Genomic DNA, 27037 nt, shown 5'->3' with positions numbered 1-27037 from the left:
TAAAAATAAATGAAGTAAAGTTTACTAAAAGAAAGGATTGATTCAGTAAAAATAAATGAAGTAAAGTTTACTAAAAGAAAGGATTGATTCAGTAAAAATAAATGAAGTAAAGTTTACTAAAAGAAAGGATTGATTCAGTAAAAATAAATGAAGTAGAGTTTACTAAAAGAAAGGATTGACTGAAGTTTAGTTCTCTTATTTACTCTGTGTAATATTTAAATCTTGAAACTGAGTTGAAGTTACTTAAGTTTATTTATATATTTTTTATTTACTTAAAAAAGCAAATGCAGAAAGTTCATTAAAAAATAAAGAAAATAATTGATGTCCATTGTAATAGACACTGGGTCTGAAAGGGTTCATTAATAACAAGTAGGAAATTGATATTTATATTACAGAAAAGTACAACTTGTTACCATAACATTAACATATTATGACCCACTTATTACCCACTGAACAGTAAGTTCAGTATTGTGTTCCTCTAATGTGAAGGTACTGAATGTCTGTAGTTAACAGATAAGCTTCAGGATAAGCCGAATGTAGTCGCTCACTTTCACGAGTGGCAGGCCGGGGTGGGACTGGTGCTGAGTCGATCCCGTAAAGTGCCCATGGCCACCGTCTTCACCACACACGCCACTCTCCTGGGCCGTTACCTGTGTGCAGGAAACGCTGACTTCTACAATAACCTGGATAAGGTGAGACCGTCTGATTACATAAATCCCTCTTAAGCTTCTGATAGAACATTTTATCTTTAGGATTGTCCAATGTATCATGTACAGAAAATCCAAAAATCCTGAGAAGCCCAATTATCACATTATTTTATATAACAATTTGGTAACACTTCCTATGAACTCTGTATTCATAATGCATTACACTATAAACACAGATGTTGTTTGAACTCAAATTATTTAAGTCTGTTTTACATAAAATTGGATATTTCTAAACAATATTTAACTATTTTGAGTTAGTTGAACATTTGTGAGCACATATACTGTACTATTCAAACTGAGATCTTGAGTTGAAACAACTTATAATAACTGAGTTTAGTCTGTTTTGCCATTAACAGCTTCTTTTTCATTGGCTTCTGTCACAATCTATTTGCATACTGGGTGTGTCCAATAGTTTCTGACAGACACTCACCATCAGTGTGTAGTGATTCCCCCCCTGGGCTAACTTACAAATAAATCAACTTCCCCTTTAGTTGTAATGAATAACTTGATGTTTTAATTTATGCTAACTCAAATTTTCATTCCCCATTACTTAAAAAAAATTGAGCAAACCGGCTGCCTTTAAAAAGTTAAGTAAACTCAACTTATCTGGTCTTATAGTATAACAAAAATAAAAAAGTTAAATCAACTTTAGCTTTAGTTGTAATAACTTGATGTTCTAAGTTATGCTCGATTTTTCATTACCCATTACTTACTATGAACTTTTTTAAGGCAACCGGTTTCCTCAATATATTTAAGTAAATTCAACTTATCCGGGATTACAGTGATATGAGTGCATTCATAATGCACTATATGACATGCGTAACACCTTATAATGACTGTAATATGCCTGTATAATACCTCATAAGTACTCACAGGGACATTCATAACACATTATAAATTACAAGTATAAGGGATTATAAAGAAAGGGCTTATAATGCCGTATAATATCTGTTCATAAGAACATTGTACAATGGACGGTTGTTTCCGGTTGAGAGTACGCTGTGCATAATTGGCTGCGCTTCTTACCAGTGTGTGTTCTAAGTTCTAAGTATAAATAGTTGTGTATAAACATGATTGTAAAGCATCCTTGTGTTTCTAAATTAATACAGGAAGAATACAAGGGTTCAGACGTCACCCAAAAAAATCAATTCCTCCCAAATTTCATGACATTTATCCAGCGGTCTTAAATAGGAGCGTTACCTTTGGGTTAAATACCTCTGGGTTATTACTCTGGGAAAGAAGAGTACAGTACTTTCCTGTGCTGTGATAATTGGGTCTGGTGTATGCTGTATAAGGTCAGCTGGCCCTAAAGGCCGAGGGTAATTGACAGCATCTTATGATTGTGAAGCGAATGCTTTAGCCGGCTGGAAAAGAACAGAGTTTAAACTAGTGCCTATACAGTGCTGTGGTGTATGTATTATAATACATATTACTTATTACGCATTAAAGGTCTCATTCCATCGTTTTTCATTCATTTTAAAATGTCTAGTTGTGTCTCTAGAGCTGTTTTTTGTGGAAAAAAAGTGTTCCGTTGATGTGGTAAAACACTGCTTTAGTCCGGTGGAGGAGTGGACAGGGAGAAACAATAGGATTTCGGCTCTTGCTTATGAATATTCATACATGCAAACATATAGCCTCTGATTGGCTAACAGCGCTGCGACATAAGGAGGCACTGACGAGACAGACAACAGTTAGAAATGTTTTAAAATAAAGACATTTTTACACTAATTACAGTCTTTGCAGTGTCATATGTTACTTTACAACATGTGTAATAATGCCCTGCTAAGTGCAGTTTAGCCACTGATCTAGTCTTAGAGTGTCTGTAAAACTCAGAAAAATCCACCGGAGATCCTATTTAAACCTATAGATACTAAGAAAAAAGAGGTGGGTAGTCCAGGTCCAGAAAGTAAAAATCCACCTCAGGGTTAAGCTAAGCTACAGAGTACTTGGCTGGTGTTGTTTTTCCTCCATAGACTAATTCTAACCATTTGTTTCTTAGCTCTGAATTACTAAAGTATAAGTATATAAACACTGATGTGTTATTCACACAAATAACACAGGAATGAACTGCATGCTGTTCCTAGTGCTGTTAGTTAGCTCCTATTTGACGAGACAGTGTTGCCGCCGGGCTTCAGCTCTGTCTGAAGGACGGGAGGTCCCAAGCCGAGGTGGGCGGGCCATGAATACTAATTCACGGGTTGATGTAGACACAATGCTTTTCCTGATTGACTCATTTTTCTGAATATTTTCTTTTACTAGCTGCTGCAGAGCAATGAGGAAGAGGCTGAGGAAGAGTTTCTGTATTTCTGATCTACTGTATTTCACAAACAACAAGAACAAGTGGATTTGAATAAAAGTTTTGTAATTTGCCTATTGTGTCCTAGTTTGACATAGACCGAGAGGCAGGAGAGAGGCAGATTTACCATCGTTACTGTTTGGAAAGAGCTGCAGTCCACTGCTCTCACGTTTTCACCACAGTCTCTCAGATCACCGCAGTGGAGGCAGATCACATGCTCCACAGAAAACCAGGTGAGCCTGATCTGACAGTTCTTTAACAAACGTGTCTCTGAAATACAGTGTAGATACTAGGGTTTAATAGAATACTTCTGTAGAAGTTGAACTATCAACTCAAGCTTTTTACTCTTTAGGTAAAAGTGTAAAAGTACTGGTTTTAAAACTACTTAAAGTATAAAAGTACAAGTAATGTAAGGAGAACATCCAATCATAATCAGATTAACTTAAATTTAAGGAGTAGAAATTACAGATAATTTATTGAAAATGTCAAAAAATTACTGTAGTAAAGTACAGATAACCTACATGTCTACTTAAGTAAGAAAACAAAGTGTTTGTACTTTGTTATTTGACACCTCTGTTCTTTAAATGATATGTAACATTTTAGCAGCCATCTAATATATCATAGCAACCACATAGCAACACCTTAGCAACCACCTGGAATATCATATCAGCAGACCACTTAAAATGATGAGTTTCTTTAATTTTACCAAATTAAAAAACTCTGGAATATAATCAAGAGGAAGATGGATGATCACAAACCATCAAACCACCAAACTGAACTGCTTGAATTTTTACACCAGGAGTAAAGCAGCATAAAGTTATCCAAAAGCAGTGTGTAAGACTGGTGGAGGAGAACATGATGCCAAGATGCATAAAAAAACTGAGATTAAAAAAACACCAGGGTTATTCCACCAAATATTGATTTCTGAACTCTTAAAACTTTATTAATATGAACTTGTTTGTTTTCTTTGCATTATTTAAGGTCTGAAAGCTCTGCATCTTTTTTTATTTCAGTCATTTCTCATTTTCTGTAAATAAATGCTCTAAATGAGAATATTTTTATTGGGAATTTGGGAGAAATGTTGTCTGTAGTTTATAGAATAAAACAACAATGTTCATTTTACTCAAACATAAACCTATAAATAGCAAAATCAGAGAAACTCATTCAGAAACTGAAGTGTTTAAGTGATTTACTTAATTTACTTAAAGCTAATTTGTCCTCATGCTTGTGATTACCTGAGAGTTATTACAGTGTGTGAAATCCTGATGTTGTTCTGATGTTTTCTCCTCTTTGCAGATGTGGTTACGCCAAACGGCCTGAACGTAAAAAAGTTTTCAGCGATGCACGAGTTTCAGAACCTGCATTCAATGAACAAACTCAAGATCCAGGAGTTTGTTAGGGGGCACTTTTATGGGTAAAGACTTTTTGGCACTATTTATAGCAATACTATTATAAGATACTGATTTTTATAATGCATCTCTTCTTACCTGCAGGCATCTGGACTTCAATCTGGAGAAAACCCTTTTCTTCTTCATCGCAGGCCGGTATGAATTCTCCAATAAGGGCGCTGACATCTTCCTGGAGTCGTTATCCAGACTGAATTATCTCCTTAGGGTGTGTTCTTCTTACTCAGAAATCACATAAAACAGTGTAACAAGCTGTGATAATAGTTTCAGATTTTAAAACTGATCATTACCACTATGAACCATTCAGACCTAGATTGAGAAATTGATTGAAAATGTAGTCTGCTGCTAACCCCAGCTAGCACTGCTGGAGCAGGATTAGCATTAGCTACTAACCACGATAAGCTCTAGCTCTGTCACCATTCTCGTTTGGCAAATATATCAGACTGTAGTCTTTGCATTTACCGTGTTAAAACAAGCTACATGGTACCAGCTAGCACTAGCGGTTAGCTACTAGTGCTAATGCTGCTGCACCCAGCCTTAGTGAAAATCTAAACTTGTAACTGTAAATAAATGGAAGCGCTTTCCTCATCCAAATAAACAGTTTTCAGGAGCGAAATCTGTGTAGATTAACATTTAGCGCTCATTTGACTTTAGAAGAAAATGTTTTTTTATGAATTACAGTTTTGTTTACTTATCTTAGCTTAGCTTTACCTGTTGAATTAGAAGGAAAACATGGCGACACCCCTGTTCCTTACTAGTGTTGCATAGTGCGCCTTTTAATCCAGTGCGTTTTGTAGTATGACTATATTATTCCTGTAATATTAAGTCTTTAATATTGTGATTTCTGTATGTTTTTAGGTGCATAAGAGTGACGTGACGGTGGTGGTGTTCTTCATCATGCCAGCAAAGACAAACAACTTCAACGTAGAATCTCTAAAAGGCCAGGCAGTGCGTAAGCAGCTATGGTGCGTCATCACGCGTGAAGATGCTGATTTGTACAGTACTGATTTGTGCACATCTAAACAGTGTATTACGGTAACTGCATGCACAGCAGAGATAGAGGAGCTGGAAGAGCAGGAGCTATCAAACAGAAACAAGTTTTACAGCTAAATAGACATAATTTAACCAGGTCTAATCATCTAATATAACCAGAAATACAACTACCTATCTGTAAAACTGTTTAATATTTTAGAAATGTTTGTCCTATAAAATAAAATAATCCAATTGTAATCAGATCATACCACAAAATTCGAAAATAACATTGTTAATTGAATTCATTATGTATGTTTCCAGTAATAATTCTGAAAAATAAGACAAGGATTTAAATAATTTAAACAATAAATCAGGAAAATCAAATGATTATCAAATCACACCCCTATATTCTTCGAAGATCAATATTTTATGTGATTTCCATTAAAGCTCTTGCGGATGCTTAGGCTAAAACATTAAGCTTTCCATTATAAAATCCTTTTATTTAATGCTTTTATTCTCTTTTCAGGGACACTGCTCAGACTGTAAAGGAGAAGTTTGGAAAAAGGCTGTATGAAGCCTTGTTGAGGTGAGAGATACCTTTTTTTTTAGTTTTTAAAGGTCTCATTCCACTAAAATCCACTTTTTCTTGTTCTTTTTGAAATGCAATAAGTCTCTCTGAGTTGTATATGATGCTACATATGAAATTGTTTATCAGCCTCCATTGTCTGCAGTAGCTGGTGAAAGAAAATCCTCAGAAATATGAGTTGATCAGAGAGATGTTCAGTAAAGTTTAAGAGTTAATTTTATCAAGCACTCAGTGCTATATCTTTATAACTAAGGATGTTTTACTGAAAATATTTAGTCCTTTGAGTTTTACAGCCGTAAAATTGACGGGGGGGGGGACACTGTAACGCCATATGAACTCAAATGATTTAAGTCTGTTGTGCATAAAATTGGATATTTCTAAACAATACTCAACTATTCTGAGTTTACATTCAAACTTAAAATAACTGAGTTTAGTCCGATTTTCAATTAACAGCTTCTTTTCCATTGGCTGCCTTAAAAAAGTAAACTTAACTTATCCGGTCTTACAGTATAACAAAAATGAAAGTTAAATCAGCTTCCCCCTTAGTTGTAATAACTTGATGTTCTAAGTTATGCTAACTTAAGTTTTCATTACCAATACTTAACTTTTTTAAGGCAACCGGTTTCCTCAGATTTTTTTTTAAAGTAAATTCAACTTATTCAGGCTTACAGTGTAGGCGTTCTTTCTTTGCTTTAGTGCTGTTTAGCCAATCAGAGACAATATATATTTGTATGTGTGAATATTCATGAGCAAGAGCCAAAACCTGTCTTTCTTCAGAGACCACTAATCCAGTGAACTAAAGCAGGGCTAAATAGAAACACCTGAGCAATTAATTTTTTCTCAAAAGAACAGCTCACATGGTTTCATTCATACTAGAGAGACAACTAAAGTGTTTAAAATGAATTTAAATAATATATAATGAGATTTTTAAGTCTTTAAACGGCTTGATTCCAAATAAAGTTAAAGTAAGAAATGATGTGACAGGTTGTTCAGGGAATGAATAATCGAAGTATTGGATGGAACTGGTGTTAAAGTATGCTGGCGTGGCCTTATGACCTCTGTGTATTAGAGTTAGAGTGTTGATGGTTCAGACAGGTGTTAATTTAGGTGGTGATGGAAGGAACCCCACTTACTTGGATTGGTAGATGAGATATTTACAGTGGCATAGTGTGATGTCAATGCCAGAGCCTGAGGCTCAGTAAGGTCACTGAGAGGTTGAGTGCGTGTCCTCCAAATACTTTGTTACCTTACTTAAGTTGAAATGTATGTTATCTTTAATTTACTGTAAATATTAAATATTTTACAATATCCTCGTTACTGCTATTTAATTTCAGCTCGTTTTTTTATTCCGGCTTCTCATCGTTCAATAAAACCCCTATCCAGATAAATCTCTCCATCCAGATAGAGTAAATCTGATTGTGATTGGATGTGGAGAAGTATAAACATATACCATTCTGACTCCCTATTGGTTTATACTACTGTGTTTGCAGGAGTGAGATCCCCGACATGAACAAGATTCTGGACAGAGATGACTTCACCATAATGAAGAGAGCCATTTTCGCAACACAGGTCAGACTAATTTCCCCACATTCTTCTTTATTAACTACTACTACTACAGGATTTTTTTAGGCTGAGGTTATATATGGAACCATGAGAATGTAGCTTTTAAATAGACAAATAATTCAGCTATTGCAAATATGTTCACACAAAGCAATCAAGAATGTTCTTATACAGAGTTCCCCAGTAGTGAACAAACTTCCTTCTACTACCAGATCAGGAGAATCTCTCACTATCTTTAATAAACTCCTGAAGACAGAGCTCTTCAAAGAGCACTTACTCTCCTAACACCTCTAACTAACTACCTTCCACTACCAGATCAGGAGAATCTCTCGCTATCTTTAATAATAAACTCCTGAAGACAGAGCTCTTCAAAGAGCACTTACTCTCCTAACACCTCTAACTAACTACCTTCCACTACCAGATCAGGAGAATCTCTCACTATCTTTAATAATAAACTCCTGAAGACAGAGCTCTTCAAAGAGCACTTACTCTCCTAACACCTCTAACTAACTACCTTCTACTACCAGATCAGGAGAATCTCTCACTATCTTTAATAAACTCCTGAAGACAGAGCTCTTCAAAGAGCACTTACTCTCCTAACACCTCTAACTAACTACCTTCCACTACCAGATCAGGAGAATCTCTCGCTATCTTTAATAATAAACTCCTGAAGACAGAGCTCTTCAAAGAGCACTTACTCTCCTAACACCTCTAACTAACTACCTTCCACTACCAGATCAGGAGAATCTCTCACTATCTTTAATAAACTCCTGAAGACAGAGCTCTTCAAAGAGCACTTACTCTCCTAACACCTCTAACTAACTACCTTCCACTACCAGATCAGGAGAATCTCTCACTATCTTTAATAAACTCCTGAAGACAGAGCTCTTCAAAGAGCACTTACTCTCCTAACACCTCTAACTAACTACCTTCCACTACCAGATCAGGAGAATCTCTCACTATCTTTAATAAACTCCTGAAGACAGAGCTCTTCAAAGAGCACTTACTCTCCTAACACCTCTAACTAACTACCTTCTACTACCAGATCAGGAGAATCTCTCACTATCTTTAATAATAAACTCCTGAAGACAGAGCTCTTCAAAGAGCACTTACTCTCCTAACACCTCTAACTAACTACCTTCTACTACCAGATCAGGAGAATCTCTCACTATCTTTAATAAACTCCTGAAGACAGAGCTCTTCAAAGAGCACTTACTCTCCTAACACCTCTAACTAACTACCTTCCACTACCAGATCAGGAGAATCTCTCGCTATCTTTAATAATAAACTCCTGAAGACAGAGCTCTTCAAAGAGCACTTACTCTCCTAACACCTCTAACTAACTACCTTCCACTACCAGATCAGGAGAATCTCTCACTATCTTTAATAAACTCCTGAAGACAGAGCTCTTCAAAGAGCACTTACTCTCCTAACACCTCTAACTAACTACCTTCCACTACCAGATCAGGAGAATCTCTCACTATCTTTAATAAACTCCTGAAGACAGAGCTCTTCAAAGAGCACTTACTCTCCTAACACCTCTAACTAACTACCTTCCACTACCAGATCAGGAGAATCTCTCACTATCTTTAATAAACTCCTGAAGACAGAGCTCTTCAAAGAGCACTTACTCTCCTAACACCTCTAACTAACTACCTTCCACTACCAGATCAGGAGAATCTCTCACTATCTTTAATAATAAACTCCTGAAGACAGAGCTCTTCAAAGAGCACTTACTCTCCTAACACCTCTAACTAACTACCTTCTACTACCAGATCAGGAGAATCTCTCACTATCTTTAATAAACTCCTGAAGACAGAGCTCTTCAAAGAGCTCTTACTCTCCTAACACCTCTAACTAACTACCTTCTACTACCAGATCAGGAGAATCTCTCACTGTCTTTAATAAACTCCTGAAGACAGAGCTCTTCAAAGAGCACTTACTCTCCTAACACCTCTAACTAACTACCTTCCACTACCAGATCAGGAGAATCTCTCACTATCTTTAATAATAAACTCCTGAAGACAGAGCTCTTCAAAGATCACTTACTCTCCTAACACCTCTAACTAACTACCTTCTACTACCAGATCAGGAGAATCTCTCACTATCTTTAATAAACTCCTGAAGACTGAGCTCTTCAAAGATCACTTACTCTCCAAACACCTCTAACTAACTACCTTCTACTACCAGATCAGGAGAATCTCTCACTATCTTTAATAAACTCCTGAAGACAGAGCTCTTCAAAGAGCACTTACTCTCCTAACACCTCTAACTAACTACCTTCTACTACCAGATCAGGAGAATCTCTCACTATCTTTAATAAACTCCCGAAGACAGAGCTCTTCAAAGATCACTTACTCTCCAAACACCTCTAACTAACTACCTTCTACTACCAGATCAGGAGAATCTCTCACTATCTTTAATAATAAACTCCTGAAGACAGAGCTCTTCAAAGAGCACTTACTCTCCTCACACCTCAAACTAGCGAACTTCTTCTGACCTCATTTCCTTTTTCCTCTATCCCATTATTTCCCTTTGACCTCCTTTAGGCCCCATCTAAAGATGTTTTTTATTACCTTTAACTTCTATTACTTTTTGTATACACTATTATAAGTCACTTTGGACAAAAGCGTCTGCCAAATGTAATATAATGTAATGTAACTAGGAAACATTCACAACAGATATAACAGTCTTGTCTATACAGTAGTGTTTATAAAACAGCATTAGATTGCAGTAGAGATCCTGTACAGTGAAGTTTAATGGGGGGATGACTCAGTATTGAGAGATGGAGAGTATAGAGTTGGTAAAAGGAAGCTGATGTTTCCCCCTCTCCATTCATTCTCATGCATGGTGTTTTTATGAATGAGCTGCTGCCAAAGGTCAGTTTCAGGCCATAGTGAGGGATGATTTGCGCCGCCTTTCAGAACGTGTGACGAAATCCCTCGAGCCATCCCCGCGCAGCTTCCCTCCCCCTGAACTGTGACTAATTTACCTCAGTTAGCTCTCGAACACCAGTCGATAGATTGAATGTGTTACTTTGATATATATCACCTCTGCTTAATAGCAGCGCTGCAAGCAAAGGGCCAATATACCACCACTCCATTTAGATTTATTTATACATCAATATTTTTGGGTGTTAAAGACTGCGCTTTATTGCGAGCGCTTGCGTAGGTAGGGACGCACTTGTAAGGAGGAGGCTAATAAATGAGCCTAAACAAGCTAGCGGCCGCATTTTTCCTGGCTAAACTCGGCTCTGTTATAGCCTGTGTTAAGGCATCACCCCAAAAATGCTACCAATGCTAAGAATGAATAAAAACTTGTAGGGGCAACTGGTGCGTAATAGCTTAAAAATGTTTTCTGATGTAAAGAAATGCACTGATCCTGTGTTATTTCAGCAGTATGAAATACATTTTTATCAGATTATAAAACATTATTTCATCTAATTTTTCTGCTTCTTCCTTTTTCTCCTAATTTAATTGCATATATCTTCTTGCCGGGATTTTCAATACAATTTATCCAATAGGAATGAATGGGGTGCAAATGTTTTGGCATCTTTCGATAATATAACAAAAATAAAATCAGTCGTAACTTAATAACCCAACCATCAGCATAAAGTGCCACATGCAACCACTTCGCACCACCTAACTACCAGGGATGCTATAGCAACTGCTTGGCAACCACCTAAAAACACTTATAGCACCCACCTGGGGAATACCATATCAACCACATATCACATCATAACAACCACCTGACATAACACGGCAACTGCCGAGCAATTGCTGAGCCACTGCCATAGTTACTCAACATATCACAGAGACCACTTAGCAACACCATAGCAGCAACTATGGGATACCATAGCATCCACCTAGCAACTATTTAAGAGGTTTTCTGCTTTACACACTTTTACCACTCAAAAAGGGCTATATAATGAGCTGATTAGTTGAATCTGAAGTGTTGGGAGAATTAAGAATGTGCAAAACCAGGCATCTAGGGTCAAAATAGAGAAACATTTATCTCATAGAAATCGAGAAAGTCAAAGAATATGACTGTACTGACGATTAAGGGCCAAACATTCATTCATGAGCCAATGAAGGCACTTATTGTCAAAAAAGGCAATGGTGAGCTCTTTATTTTATAAAACTCAGAGCATATAAACCAAACTAAAACACGGATCGTGAGGAGGCTGGAATCTACAAACAAGAATTAAAGTTTAAATAGAACGTATAAGCACATTTGTGAAAGTTAGAGACTAAGACTGCTTGAAACAAATGGCTGCTTATACACAGGGACGGACAAGGAACACCTGGGGCAGATAACGAGAGGGCTGGGTAACAGTGGAAACACAGGTGGGAACACTAATCAGTAGGCGGGGTTAGGGTGGAGACAAGACAGAAACAAAAACAGATCTATATAATATAAATATATAAGTCATGACACTTATTGGACCGTTACGGAATTAGCAATTGTACTGTGGGACAAAACTATCTTACCTATAGTAGCCACATTATAAGCTTGTCATAACATTAGAACTACAACCTCTCAGGTTCAATTTATGAATAGAAATATTCTGTTTTATGGAAAAAACTGGACAAACTGTAGTTAACATCATTCCATGGCAATTTGGGCTGGATAAAAGTACTAAATGTGGTCCAGAACAGTACAGTTATGCCTGTTTTGGCCCAAAATAGAAATGCTGTTTCAGCAAAGTTAATAGATTCTGCTTGGTAATTCAACATACTACAGTATATTGGACATGTACATCATATGAAGCATTTTCTTAAAGATTTGTTTGACACTTAACATGTCCTCGGCCATTACCTGTTCAGCAGATTTTTCAGAACCTCAGTCTGAACCCACAAATCAGCAGTAATACCTGGTGCATGCATGTGCTGGATGAGTGCTTTTTAAACCATCAGTGATAGAGAGATGATTCATGGATCATGGATCAGTGGCTGTATTGATTGCCGATATCAACCTCAATATGTTCCTTTTCACATTTAGAGACACAGTCTTCCTCCAGTCACCACTCACAACATGCTGGACGATTCCACCGACCCAATCCTGAGCAACGTCCGGCGCATTGGCCTCTTCAACTCCCGCAACGACAGAGTCAAGGTACAGTACTGGTTTTAATGGGTAGAAGCCACTGGTTTTCCAAAATTAAAAGTCTTTTAAAAGTTTTAATTGTTTTAAAAATGGTGCAGCAAGGAAGGACGCAGAGAGAAAACGCATACGCAAATAATACAGTATTTATTAACCCTTATTATTACAGTGAACATCGTGTATTTTCTTAGTTTGTCAATATAATTAATGTTTTGTTGCACATAACACTAATTGAGACCTGTTTTTAATCAGAATAGACTATAAATGAGCCAAAGAAAAAGTTTATAAGCCTATGAAACAACAGCTTAGCCCTGCCCATTGCACTGAGAAAAAATAAAACAGCACTGGAAGCAAAGAGGCAAATTAAAAGACCTGATTTTTACTAGATGTATGTGATTTAGAACACTTAAACATGTTTATTTTAGTGTTCAGGGATGGCTTGTGAACAAAATGGTCAACATCAAATCGTAAAATGTTGAGCACATTAAAAAAACAGTTACTTATGTTGGTATGTTACTTAATTGGATTTCATGTTAATACGGATTTTATATTATAACATTAGAGACTTCCTTTGTGTGCATTGCAGACAGAAAACAGCACTATTATTATTTATTTATTTATTTCAACACTGGCATATAATTTAGGTCTGAAAGGGTTAAAACAGAAAATAAACAATCAAACTAACCAAAAAACAAGAACTCAGAGTACAGACAGAATCATAAACACAACCGAAACTAAAGTATACACATACAAGAACCGACAAACATACATGACAGTCTTGCTTAATTTCTTTAGAAAGCTATTCTAACCTTTAAAAAATGCTTTTATTGTAAGTATTCCCGCCTCTGCAGTGCCCTCACATCCAAACATATGCATCTTACTGCTATCAGAGGCAGACTGCCACTCAACCCAATCAGCTCTCGCTCCTGCTCCGCCCCTAAACCCATACATCACTCAGTGCCTTTTCCAAGCTACTCCTCCTATTTTATAGCATTTTTTCAAATTCGAGCTAAAATCAGGGGGTTTGGCTACACTTTAAATAAAACAGTTCTAAGAAGAACATACTGGTTACATCATCTTTAGATAACATTGCTGTTGATGATTCACATCCTGATAAATAAAAATAAAAATAAACATTTTAGCTTTTTTATGTCTGAGTTGATTTATGTTCATAATTATGTGATATATATTAGTTGACTTTCTTTTTTCTGCTTTCCAGGTCGTATTTCACCCGGAGTTCCTCTCCTCCACCAGCCCATTGCTGCCCATGGACTACGAGGAGTTTGTTCGCGGCTGCCATTTAGGAGTGTTTCCCTCCTATTATGAACCCTGGGGCTACACACCAGGTCACACACACTCACAACTTTGATTCACATGCTGACATGAGGCGCTGTCACTATAGATTATGTTAGAAATCAACTAATTAACTGATTATTTTAATAATTAATCAAGTAATCACTATGGACTTCACTGAGCAATAACATACCATACATTTTAGCAGTGTAACGATTCACAAATACAATTGATTCAGTATTATATAGTGATATATATATATATATATATATATAAAAGTATATAAGTATAATATATCGTCGCTGTCTTATGAAAAACACTTATCTCCATTTTTGTCGATTTGTTCGATTTTTAGTTTACTACATAATTTGAACAGACAAACTGTCCATTACACCGTGCCAAATTTTCTTGCTGAACGGACCAATAGAAACTTTTCAAAATGACCTGAAATAAACTCTTTTTACTTGACTTCCATTGAAATTTGACAAAGTTTTTTCTCTCTCAACAAGTGTTTTTCATTGGGGAGCGGCGATATGTCCTGTGCAAAGGTTTTAGGCACCTGTGGGAATTTTTAGTAAAGAAAAAGCTTCTAATCGGTAAACTAAGTGTTTATTAGCTCAGTAAAAACACTAATAATAAATAATTTTACAGCCCTGTTTTCCTTATTAAAACATCTCCTAATCTCTCCTCCTCATCTGATAGAGTTTAATAGAGTTATTTCTAGTTCTCATCATATTAATCAACACCTGGTTTGGTTAATTTTTGGTAAATGTGGTAAATCAGGTGAGCTGCTGACGGAACTGAACATAATAATATACACATGCTGGCTGAGGAGCATCCAGGAGAAATCTGGAATCTCTACACTTTGTTCTACAGCTTTAGGCTCACAGGATATGACATTTTTAACTTAGTTAAAAATGAGAATTCCTTGTTAGGTTTTACTGTATTTATGTTCATTTGCATTTGTTTAAATCATATGTGGTGCCTTTTTTCAGGTAAAAACACTCATATAGCTGAGATAAATGGATTAGTGTAATTTGCTTTGTTATACATAATACAAAAAAAAAAAATATATATATAATCTGTATGTGTACAACCCCTATATTCAGGTGAATGCACAGTAATGGGAATTCCAAGTGTAACGACTAACCTGTCTGGGTTTGGCTGCTTCATGGAGGAGCACATATCCGACCCCTCTGCCTACGGTAAATTACTGACACAGTATTTTAATACCTTTAGTGGCCTGTATAACAAAGCTGCAGCCTTTAATTTAATAGTTGTTCAGCAAAATAAACACTTCCAGCTTTTTATGTCTTGGCTAAAAATCAATACACACTGTTTTAAATAGAACAAATTATTCAGCAAAGACCTCACGAGGAAAAGAGTTTTATATACGAAGCTTCAGCTTCAGATAGGACACTGTATGTATGTTAAAAAGAATGTGGACACCTGATTAGGATAAATACAGCTCTGCAAAGTTTCTCTGATTTTGCTATTTATAGATTTATGTTTGAGTAAAATGAACATTGTTGTTTTATTCTATAAACTACAGACAACATTTCTCCCAAATTACAAATAAAAATACTGTAATTTAAAGCATTTATTTACAGGAAATGAGAAATGACTGAAATAACAAAAAAATGCAGAGATTTCAGACCTCAAATAATACAAAGAAAACAATTTCATAATCATGAAGTTTTGAGATTTCAGAAATATTTTTTTTTGTACATCTTCTCATCATGTTCTCCTCCACCAGTCTTACACACTGCTTTTGGATAACTTTATGCTGCTTTACTCCTGGTGCAAAAATTCAAGCAGTTCAGTTTGGTGGTTTGATGGCTTGTGATCATCCATCTTCCTCTTGATTATATTCCAGAGGTTTTCAATTTGGTAAAATCAAAGAAACCCATCATTTTAAGTTCTCTCATTATTTTCCGGAGCTGTATATATATATCCATTTCAAAATATCTGGCATTTATATAGCATTGGCTAGAGTATCTAAAAGTGTTTAATGTGGTTGAGAGCCAAACCAACCATTTTTAATTGATTTGCACAAGGGAACAGTGATGCTAGAACAATAATGATCTCAGAGTTGTCTAAAATATATTTAAATACTGCAGAATTGAGATCTTTAACACTTTACTGGAAGTAAGGGGCCTAAACCTTGAAAAAAGTCCCATATTATCAGTCCTCCACCAGATTTGATTTTTCTGATAGCAATATGATTGGTACTGCAGAGTCCATGTTACATTAGTATAGCCATAGTATGTTTAGCCATGTTTATAATGACAAGAGATGACAGTCACAGAAAGTGTTACCGTATTTTTTTTTAATTCAAAAGTAAATTGTGGTTAATATGATTTAATGTTTCCAACACTGGAATATAACTCAGGTCTGAAAGGGTTAATAATTGTTTTGTAGAATGTTAGCTATGTTAGAGTTCGGCTGTGAATTGCTTTGCTTTTTCAGGTGTTGAGCTGAATTCTAGCTCACCTACATAATAAATAGTAAATAATTTAATACATATCCCCTCTCCACACAGGAATCTACATTGTGGACCGCCGGTTCCGCTCAGCAGACGAGTCGTGTAATCAGCTGACCCAGTTCATGTTCTCCTTCTGCCAGCAGTCCCGCCGTCAGCGTATCGTCCAGCGGAACCGAACTGAAAGACTCTCGGACCTGTTGGACTGGAGATACCTGGGACGGGTGAGGAGAAGCAACACTTTATATATTATAACCATATTTTGGTTATATATAGGCGAGCCGTCAGTCGCGCACAATGCAGTCTGATCTGTAAGTGATCTGATCTGTGTTTATGATCTGTAAGTGTGTCTTTGCTATCGAAAAGCGCAAAAGGCGTGTGCTAATACAAAGAGCCAGGTGTGCTATGACTTTGGCAGATTGCTATTTTAACAGTGCAGCTACCTGGACAATCATACTGCATCTATATCTTTTAGATGAAGAACAATGATATTTTATTTTGTAGTCTAGCTATTGTTGATGTAAAAGTTCACATAGCTGCCAACTGGCACGTGTGTTGGGCACTGCCAAGATAGCAATGAACGTCTGACTGATTGACGTCTTTCCAGGTTGTACTCAGTCAGGTTGCCAAGATAGAGATAGCAATACACTAGAAATTTACAGTACCTGAGCACACCTCATTTCCAGAACACCACGTCCATCAGTGTAGATATATTCAGAAGATCTGCTGCTGTTTAAATAATGCAGGCAAAGGATGTGAAACTAGACTATTGCTAAGGTGTAAGATAGCAATGAGCATCAAAATAGATATTACCCTGTGTGCTAATACCTGTAACAAAGCATATATTAAAAAACAAGACCTGGTTCTCTGTTTCTACACTGTAAGCCCAGATAAGTTGAATTTGCTTTTAAAAAATGGAGGAAACCGGTTGCCTTAAAAAAGTTAAATAATAGGGAATAAAAACTTGAGTTAGCATAAATTAAAACATCAAGTTATTACAACTAAAGGGGAAGTTGATTTATTTCTAAGGTAGTCCAGGGGGAATCACTACACACTGATGGTGAGTGTTAGTCAGAAACTGTTGGACACACCCAGTATGCAAATAGATTGTGACAAAAGCCAATGAAAAAGAAGCTGTTAATGACAACAGTGGGAGACTGGCATTCAATTCAATTTGAGTTCTTGGGCTAGACTCCTAACACTACATTGGCTCTCCTCTGTAAAATAAATAATCTTGTATATTGCTTTGGAAAAGAATGCAGATAAATGCTGTGAATGTAAATGTAAATATATTCTAATTTGCAGGGCTGTTTTTAATTATTTCAGATTTTAAAGTGTGTTTTCTCGCATCCTTCCTCTTCAGTTCTACATGCATGCTAGACATCTAGCCCTCAGCAGAGCATTTCCTGAACGATTCAAGATTGACACTCTGGCACCTCCTCCAGTAAGTTAATTTATTGCTTTATTCACATGTTGCCATAATCATTTTTGGATAGTATTAAAACCAAAAAACTTTTTGTGTCCTCAAAGATACAGCTCTGAAAAAATTAAGAGAGCTCTTAAAAACGATGAGTTTCTTTGATTTTATCAAATTGAAAACCTCTGGAATATAATCAAGAGGAAGATGGATGATCACAAACCATCAAACCACCAAACTGAACTGCTTGAATTTTTGCACCAGGAGTAAAGCAGCATAAAGTTATCCAAAAGCAGTGTGTAAGACTGGTGGAGGAGAACATGATGCCAAGATGCATGAAAAAAACTGTGAATTAAAAACCAGGTTTATTTCACCAAATATTGATTTCTAAAATCTTAAAACTTTGTTTTTTGTTAATTCAGCCATTTTTCTTATAAATGCTTTAAATGACACTCTTTATATTTGGAATTTGGGAGAAATGTATTCCATAGTTTATAGAATAAAACAAAAATGTTTATTTTACTCAAACATAAACCTATAAATAACAAAATCAGAGAAACTGATTGAGAAGCTAAAGTGCTCTCTTATTTGTTCCAGAGGTGAAAAGTAGCTACTTATAATCATATTCTGATTTCTTTAACACTTATTTTTTTTACTTAATAATTCAGCATGTATTCCTGTATAGCTTTTATATAGCCTTTAATATTAAATTTACAATATTAAACATCATAAAATGAAAGAAAATCACATTAAATGAGAAAAGGTGTGTCAAAACTAAAGAACGGTACTGTATATTAGATGCATTACATGCAGATTTAAGGCTGAATTATGATGCATGCATTTATTCCACTTGTATCTCTGATTTAAAAGGCTTTAATTCTTCATTTTCACCACAGCAGACAGTTTATCTCTGCAGAGGAGCATCACTGTCTCTCAGCACTAAGTGTTTAAGACAGACCTGAATAGTTTATTCATTGAATCTTGTCTTTTGGAGACGAACTGTCTAACTGTGTTGTTATTGATTTTGACATTTTTTTTAATATGGTGCATATTGTAGCTGATATTGATTACCAGTATTGTATATTGTATTGTTTATATTATTTATTGATTGAATTAGATATTCATTCTCAATCTTGCTTTAATTAAAATATATGCCAATTACTGGCATTCATTGATTTTTTTTTACTGTCTAAAGCCTAAAGCATGTATTAGGTTTTTTTAAAAAAAGAGCCATCTGTCATTATCTTTTGAGGATTTGGATGACTATTGTTTATTCTGGCTGCTGTTTCATGCCTTAGTTATTCTGTTTTTCTCACACAGGCCAGACTAAGGACAGATATTTACAGATAAAAAAGACAGAGTTTATTACAATAGGAACTAGGCTTACAAGGGCTGTGAGGGACAGGCAAGGTCAGTAACAAAAAAAGCAGCAAATGTAAAGAACATATCAGAGAGTAGTCAGAAAAAAAGCAGGGTCATTAAGCAGTCATCAAACCAAGCTAAACTGCTGGGTTTTTTTGCGCCAGGAGTAAAGCAGCATAAAGTTATCCAAAAGCAGTGTGTAAGACTGGTGGAGGAGAACATGATGCCAAGATGCGTGAAAAAAATGATTAAAAACCAGGGCTGTTCCACCAAATATTGATTTCTGAACTCTTAAAACTTTATGAATATAAACTTTGCATTTTGGATTTTGCAATTCTTTGCATTATATGTGGTCTGAAAATTTCAATTTGGGAGAAATGTTGTCTGTAGTTTATAGAATAAAACAACAATGTTCTTTTTACTTAAAACTAAACCTATAAATAGCACAATCAGAGAAAGTCATTTAGAAACTAAAGTGGTCTCTTTTTTTCCAGAGCTGTATATTGTAAAAATTTACAAAAAATAATCTCGTATGTGACAATGAAAATAATGCAATAATGGAGTTAAACAAGTAATATTGCAAAGATACTGTATAACCAAATCCAGGTTAAAAACGACTTTTTTCTTGTGCTTTTAACTAAAGCACTCTACTTCTACTATACTTTTATTTTTATTGTTGTTTTAAAATTTTTGTTTTCCTTTTAATGCTACTTATTTTTATTTTAACAATTGTTCTGTTAATTATAATTGTCTTCATGTTTTTATTTTTATTTTTTTATGTAAAGCACTTTGAATTGCCAAGGTATGAAAGGTGCTATATAAATAAATTTGCCTTGCCTAATAAATTGCCTTGATAAATGCAAACTGTGCAAAAAAAATTAACATTTACATTATTTTGTCTTTCTTAACATAGCATATCACATGATGAGACTATTGCACATGCCCATATTATGCTGACAAATGCTGATATGATACAGTATATAGTCCTATAGTTTTGATTTATTTATTTACATTCATATATACAGTAGTTGTTTAAGAAGATCACACAGATCATCAGGATAAAAGGATTTACTGGCAAAGCCGAGCTATTTTTCCTGATTTCCTTCCACAAAAAAGCTCCAGAATATCTACCCAGCGCAGAACAAGATGTCCTAATAATATGTTTTTATTTAATTAAGTACATAAAAACATGTTGGCCTTGGTAATTGACTGTATGCTACAGATTAGAGAGAGTAGGGGTGAAAGCGCTGATGTGTTCCATTAAATCTCATTCCTGTTAATACTCTGTTAATGTGTTGTTCTGGAGCGTTTTTATTAATAATTCATGCAGATATTCAGGTTTTTCCACAGGGCGTTCATGTCTGCTATTGAGCACATTGAGTAAACACCCATGGTGCAGGCTAGAAAAAGTCAGGGAAGCTTTAAATGGATTACCTTTAATTATTAATAAATAACCTGTAGCTCACACTTTATAATACTTAAATATATATATATATTGTTTAAAGAACAGTCATTGTTTACACATCTATGTGTCGATTTCTTCTGCAAATAGACATTTCATTGTCTATTCATGTCATTTAAAACAGCATCTTAAAAGAGCGATCCCATGTGTAGTTTTAACATAATATTTGCTCAACTTGACTCCAAAAGGTCAAAAATGATCAAAGACAATTACATTTCAAGCTTAAAATATATATGTATATAATTTGGGGTGTTTTATATTTTCTTATTTTCTCATTCTTAAAGTGATTCGTTTGTGTGTGCTTTAGGTCATTGTCTTGGTGCATTACCCAAATGCACCTTTTAGCTTTTAGCTTGAGGTCATAAACTGCTGGTCTAACATTCTTTAAGTTTAAAATCTTTTAATACACCTTTTAATGTAATGTTTTCTCAGTAAATGTAAGGTATCCAGGCTCTGAAGTAATGGAGCAGTCCTGAATTATGATATCATATTTCCATATTACATTTCCTCTAAACATTGTGGCCTAAACTTATTACAATATTTGATTTTGCTATTTATAGGTTTATGTTTGAGTAAAATGAACATTGTTGTTTTATTCTATAAACTACAGACAAAATTTCTCCCAAATTCCAAATAAAAATATTCTCATTTAGAGCATTTATTTACAGAAAATGAGAAAACAAGTTTATATTCATAAAGTTTTAAGGGTTCAGAAATCAATATTTTTATTGATCACAGTTTTTTCATGCATCTTGGCATCATGTTCTCCTCCACCAGTCTTACACACTGCTTTTGGATAACTTTATGCTGCTTTACTCCTGGTGTAAAAATTCAAGCAGTTCAGTTTGGTGGTTTGATGGCTTGTGATCATCCATCTTCCTCTTGATTATATTCCAGAGGTTTTTAATTTGATAAAATCAAATAAATTCATAATTTTTAAGTGCTCTCTTATTTTGCCAGAATAAGTTCTGTATTTGTCTTTCCAGACTCAAGGATTCCGGTACCCCAGACCCTCCTCCGTCCCGCCCTCTCCCTCAGCCTCCCTCCATTCCACCCCCCACCACAGTGATGCAGAGGACGATGATGATGATGATAATGAGCCTTATGATGAAGATGAGGAGGCAGAAAGGGACAGGCTGAATATTAAAGTGCCCTTCAGTCTAGGGGCCGTCCCTGAGGGGAAGAAGAAGCAGCCGGGCGAATACGGGAATTAAAAGCTGCTTTTAAAGCTGCTTTTAAACCAACGACAGCAATGTTCACAACCCCATACTGATGGACACTTCTTCTTTTTGTACTGATTGTATATCAGGGGAGTTGTGCCCTAAACAGTCAGGTCCATTTTGCTTCTGTTCACTTTCACAATGGATTTGATTTGATGTGAACAGTACGCAATTAATGTGAAGAGTTTCAGCTTTAATTTTAAGGTGTTTAATTAAACAATATATTTACATTAAACAATACTAACTGTTTAGTCTGCTTGACTATTGTGTAGTAAATACAAAGGGTTAACACTGCTAGACCACATTCAAAAGTAACGCAAAGTTTTGTTCATTATCTGTTAAACATGGTGTAGGAAGTATCATGACATGACATGGCCATGTCTGGGTTTAAAGAGCCACTAAACCCTAAACCATTATTTTATTAAAAAACATGTTTTTTTTAAAGTAATAAAACACACCAGCCCTGCTTAAACTTTTTATAAATTTAATTTCCTAACCTCTAAAAAACTGAATGATATGTTTGTGTATTTTGGTACGAAGACACAACACAATATGCAGATTAGTTTATCTGTCTTTTACTGCTATCGGAGCAACCCTGCTCAGCCCAATCAGCCCCACTTCATGCCCCGCCCCTAAACCCATACATCACCCAATGCCCCTCCCTTTTTTTAAAACCTTTTTTAAATTTGAGCCAGGGTCAGGGGCTTTAGTGCCCATTTAATGACGAATTTACCGCCGATAAAAGTAGCAGGATAAGCTCTTGAGGTGTATTAGCTCTACTTTCTGGTCATATTTAACATTTACTTTCCTTTTTATTACTTGACATTTAGCATATTCTCTTATTTAGATGTGATTAATTGTTTTTTTTATGAAATATGCTGTCTTTCCATCACTGCTTGTTCGGATCTAAACTCATATAGGAACACTGTTATAGTCATGAGAATTTCTGATTACAATTTAAGGCGAATATAAGATAAATCAACAAATATAACAAAGATCACACATGGTTTGATTAAACGTTATGGCACACTACAGCGTCTATGAATGCACATTTATTTTTTTAATCAACTCAAACAAGAACAGTCAGGCATTCTCTCCAGGTACAGCAGTTCAAAAATCATGTGGTATTTTACATTGCATTAAATATTGTGGATGTGTTTAACGAGACAGAGTGAAAAGAAAGAAAGAAAAAACTGTACAGTTCAGCTATTTTACACAGGAGGAGTCTCAGAAGTAGTCTCTTTTCCAGGCTGGTATGTCTTGAAAAAACAATCCGTTATCGTCTCCTGAAATTGATTTACGTGGGAAAGAGCAAAGGAGACGATTAGGTTTACTTTGCAAATCGATGAGCATCACTTCACACTGAATGAGCATCAGACTGTGATCTGCTGAGGGCAGTTTTACAAAATCAGGCTTTACTTTTTTGTAAAACTGACAAAGAACAAAGAAGTAAAAACAACAAATTACAACATAATAATTACAATAACAATAATAATAATAATACCAAAATGATTAGTAAATATCAATAAGAGTTATAATAATAAGTAGGGATGTGCAATGGTAATGGATTTTTTTTTTTATCCCATATTCTCCCCAATTTACGATGCCAATAACCAAACCCACTCATTAGGACTCCCCCCCTATCACTAGTGATGCACCAACACCAGGACGGTAAAGACTAGCACATGCTGCAGCATTACCAAGTAGCATCACAGCGCTAACGCTCGGAGGAAAGCGCAGCAGCTCGGTTCCGAAACATCATCAAAAAGAGAGATGATCACTTCACTTGCCAGTAAAGCTAATGTAAAGTTAATTTTACGGCTGCTTGATGTTAAACTTTATAGAAGAATCAGTAATAAATAAGAGCGGTTTTTTTAGTTAAATAGCTACAGGAGTCCAGTTACCAAACACTGGACACACGGGTTGCCAGATTAACACATAGGGACAAGTGACGACGAGTCACTACACCAGTCTCTACAACACTAGTGGTGGTAAAAGTGGTAACTTACCTATCTATGGTTAGCAAACCTAACTGAAGCTCAATGATTACCTGTTCAGCATAAAAATATCCAGCTCACCTATTTCCAAGGCTGCAGACACTGTTTGTATACTGTTATGTTCTATACCTGGCAACCTGTGGAAATTGGACTAGGGAAATACGGTGTGCAGGCTAAAACCCACACATTACCGATTACTGTGTCGTACCACACAGCTAAAAGAGGTTTTGCTAGCAAGAGCGTAAATATGTCTTTAATCTTATCAGGGTGTTTGCCGTCCTAGATTGTACATCTGTAATGTACAATTTGAATCCAAACAATTTAACTGTTCAACCTTTTTTGAGGCGAATAGTGTTTGCAATAGAGGTTGCAAACAACAAGTAACAAGCATGTATTTCTAATTAAAATTGGCTAAAGTAATTGTCTCCGCTTTTATCAAGAAGACTGTGCGCATGCGCTGCTGAGAGAGGGTGCTTTTCCTGGCCGGGGTGCTGAATTCAGCACAACACCGCCGAAGATCATGCGAGATCAGTGATGAGAGCAATGAATCACAACAATAAATCACAATATACTGCAGCAAAAAAGAACTTTTGGGTAATGTCTTGTTCTGATATCAGACTGGGAGGGTTTGGGTTGTCTTTTAACGTTTATATTAACTGCTGCCAAAAATCTCTATAAAACGTAAAATTACATTGTAAGAAGTGCTTTAAGTAAAAAAAGAGAGTTTTTTTAAAGAGTGGAGAAAATGTAAATATACAACAGAATTGACATGCTAATACATAATAATAATAATAATAATAATAATAATAATAATAATAATAATAACCAAATCTGTTGTTATATTATTTTAAATATTAGGTGATAACTGATTAGCTTTTGTCATATATGTATATAAATCAGACATTGCACGCATAATATTTTTTAACAACAGTAAACGTTATGTGGAGTTACATGTTTAGGTTCTAAAGTCACCTTTAGTTGGATTTAACAGAAAAAAATGTTTTAATTCACTATAGGGGGGTCTTAGAATTATTTTAGCAAATGTGTCCCCGCCAATATCAAACCCACTCCTTCACCTTTTCTTCCTACTGTAACCTGATTGGTTAATGTTATCAAATTTTTTTTAATTGGCGGATGTCAAAACCACTCTCTCGCATCCACCCTGAAATTAAAACCTATATCAATACTATTAGTAAAACTATTTTTAAACATTTTTTTTAAGTATATACTGGAAAAGTAAAATAATAGAACTAGTACCCACCTTCTTCTTTGACCTGCTGGAGGAAGTTAAGGAGGACTGTGGCCGCCTTAGATACGCTCAGGTTCTCTGTGTTTTGACTCCTTGTTTCTGAGAAGGAAAAGAGACACAGGTTTCCAAAGACAGACACAAAAAAGACAGTTCAGTGCCAAAACTGAATAAAAATGTATAACTGTACCTAAGTGAAGAGAATCATATACATCCCCCTCGTTCCTGTCCTCTGACACAAAGCGGCGGCCCTCTATAAAAACACACAACATGAACACACCTGATCTTGAGTAAATGAGTGATCTTAAGATTTGAGAAAATCTTAATTTTAAATATTTATATATGTATGTGTATTTGTTCAATGTTCAATGTACTTAAAATTTAGATTACAATTTAACTTAAATTTTATTAGGTAATCGGTTACAACAAAAGAGTTTTAAATTTTGAGTTTAGTCAAATTATTGCGTTTTACAGTGTTATTTAAGTATTATTAGAATAAGTTTTACTATAAGCCTGCTTTTTTTTGGTTCCCCCTTCCTACAGGTTTTAGTGCAACCCTCACAAGTACAAGTTGATCAGTTGAGGAGATTTACATACGTGTTCCTTTAAGGTACAGCATGGCTTGAGGGGTCCAGTTTCTGCGCTGGAAAGCAGCCTGAGAACAAAATAGAGAAACAATAGAGAGAAGCAATGTTTTTATTATTAGAGAATCAGACGTCTGGAGTAAGTTAAGCTCGTTTTAACAAGTTTCACTGTGATTATTCCTGTGTTACCTTGGGCGCACTGCACGCGTACGAGACAAACGTGGCCAGCAGAAGGAGCGCCAGCGCGTAAGCAGTGAGAGCCTTTAGACCCTGAAGAAAAAACAAAAACAGAAAAAAGAGAGGATAGGTGAGTGTTTAGAGTGCAGAGAGGCATCACATCACTTATCAATCGCTTGTTTAGGATGTTAAAAGCAGGAAAAGCGGCAGGGTTTGTCTCAAAAAGCTTTAAAACGACTGGAGTCTCCGTGCGTAAAAGCGCAGCCGGTGCTGAACCGCGCGCATCAAACAACAACAACGCTAAACTGGAAACAAGATATACATCACTCTGGAGCTGCAGCTGAATAAGAGAGTTATTATAAACTGTTATAAACATAAACTGCAGTTAATACTCAATCAAAAACGGCAGTTAAGTCCAATAAAACACGTTTCCAAGTGGCATAAATTCACTGCGCAAAACTTGTAAAACGCGGATCTCTCCATCCTCAGAAAGTCCGGTATATAACATGTATTATTCTACAGTATCTTTAGTAAATATAGGGTAAAATAAATAAAAACGCTGGTGTCTTACTTTCATGGCTCCTGCAGTCCTCTTCAGATGATCTCGTGTTAGCGCAGAGGTGAGGGAAGTTGTGGAGACTGGAGAGAGGTGTTGTCGGCTCTTTATATTTAACAGCAGGGTGGAGGAATCCCGGCTTAGGCTGCGCGGAGAGTTTAATGAGCGCAGTCTGCAGCAATAGGTCAGGGGGAATTGATTAATACGCGGGGGATGGGCTCCAAAAGAAAGTAGCCTATTAACCCCTCCTTTTGGGGAGATATTAAATCAACCTGTGTAAACAGTTTAGACTCCATAAAAGCTTTCCTACAAGCAGCAATAATAGAAAAGCTGATTATTATACTCCGTTATACAGCATTCTTTAGATGAAGGCTTGGGCTGAGCTTTCCTTAATGTTAAAATTAACTTAACAATAGCAACAATTAAAATTGTGCTATATTATACAGCTCTGGAAAAAGCTAAGAGAGCACTTCAGTTTCTGAATCAGTTTCTCTGATTTTACTATTTATAGGTTTATGTTTGAGTAAAATGAACATTGTTGTTTTATTCTATAAACTACAGACAACATTTCTCCCAAATTCCAAATAAAAATATTCTCATTTAGAGCATTT

The 27037-nt window shown here is 35.7% G+C and overlaps 2 protein-coding genes across 3 annotated transcripts in view; one reads left to right on the top strand and one right to left on the bottom strand.

The window, feature by feature from the left end:
• Positions 1–22117, top strand: part of gys2 (glycogen synthase 2) — a 28144-nt gene extending 6027 nt beyond the window's left edge. The window contains exons 4-16 of the mRNA XM_049475005.1: positions 507–692; positions 3092–3236; positions 4300–4417; positions 4497–4617; positions 5268–5374; positions 5908–5967; positions 7458–7536; positions 12529–12642; positions 13850–13976; positions 15033–15128; positions 16466–16629; positions 17769–17849; positions 21633–22117. Of these exons, the coding sequence (XP_049330962.1) occupies positions 507–692; positions 3092–3236; positions 4300–4417; positions 4497–4617; positions 5268–5374; positions 5908–5967; positions 7458–7536; positions 12529–12642; positions 13850–13976; positions 15033–15128; positions 16466–16629; positions 17769–17849; positions 21633–21860 (1626 nt within the window). The 3' untranslated portion in view covers positions 21861–22117. The remainder of the gene's footprint in view (positions 1–506; positions 693–3091; positions 3237–4299; positions 4418–4496; positions 4618–5267; positions 5375–5907; positions 5968–7457; positions 7537–12528; positions 12643–13849; positions 13977–15032; positions 15129–16465; positions 16630–17768; positions 17850–21632) is intronic.
• A 788-nt stretch (positions 22118–22905) lies between these two features.
• Positions 22906–26575, bottom strand: spx (spexin hormone). Of its 2 annotated transcripts, XM_007230675.4 has the most exons (6): positions 26442–26575; positions 25883–25963; positions 25707–25764; positions 25300–25362; positions 25125–25211; positions 22906–23152 (listed from the first exon to the last, which is right to left on the bottom strand). In XM_007230675.4, the coding sequence occupies exons 1-6, from the start codon at positions 26445–26447 to the stop codon at positions 23094–23096; spliced, it is 354 nt and encodes a 117-aa protein (XP_007230737.1). In that variant the 5' UTR covers positions 26448–26575; the 3' UTR covers positions 22906–23093. The 2 variants fall into 2 exon arrangements, with proteins under 2 accessions (XP_007230737.1, XP_049330991.1); XM_049475034.1 differs by lacking the exon at positions 25300–25362.
• Positions 26576–27037: the final 462 nt, after the last annotated feature.

This window comes from Astyanax mexicanus, chromosome 2 (assembly GCF_023375975.1).
Source record: "Astyanax mexicanus isolate ESR-SI-001 chromosome 2, AstMex3_surface, whole genome shotgun sequence".
NCBI lineage: Eukaryota > Metazoa > Chordata > Actinopteri > Characiformes > Acestrorhamphidae > Astyanax > Astyanax mexicanus.
Note: the sequence above shows the minus strand (reverse complement) of the source record. Positions and strands in the feature narration are given on the sequence as shown.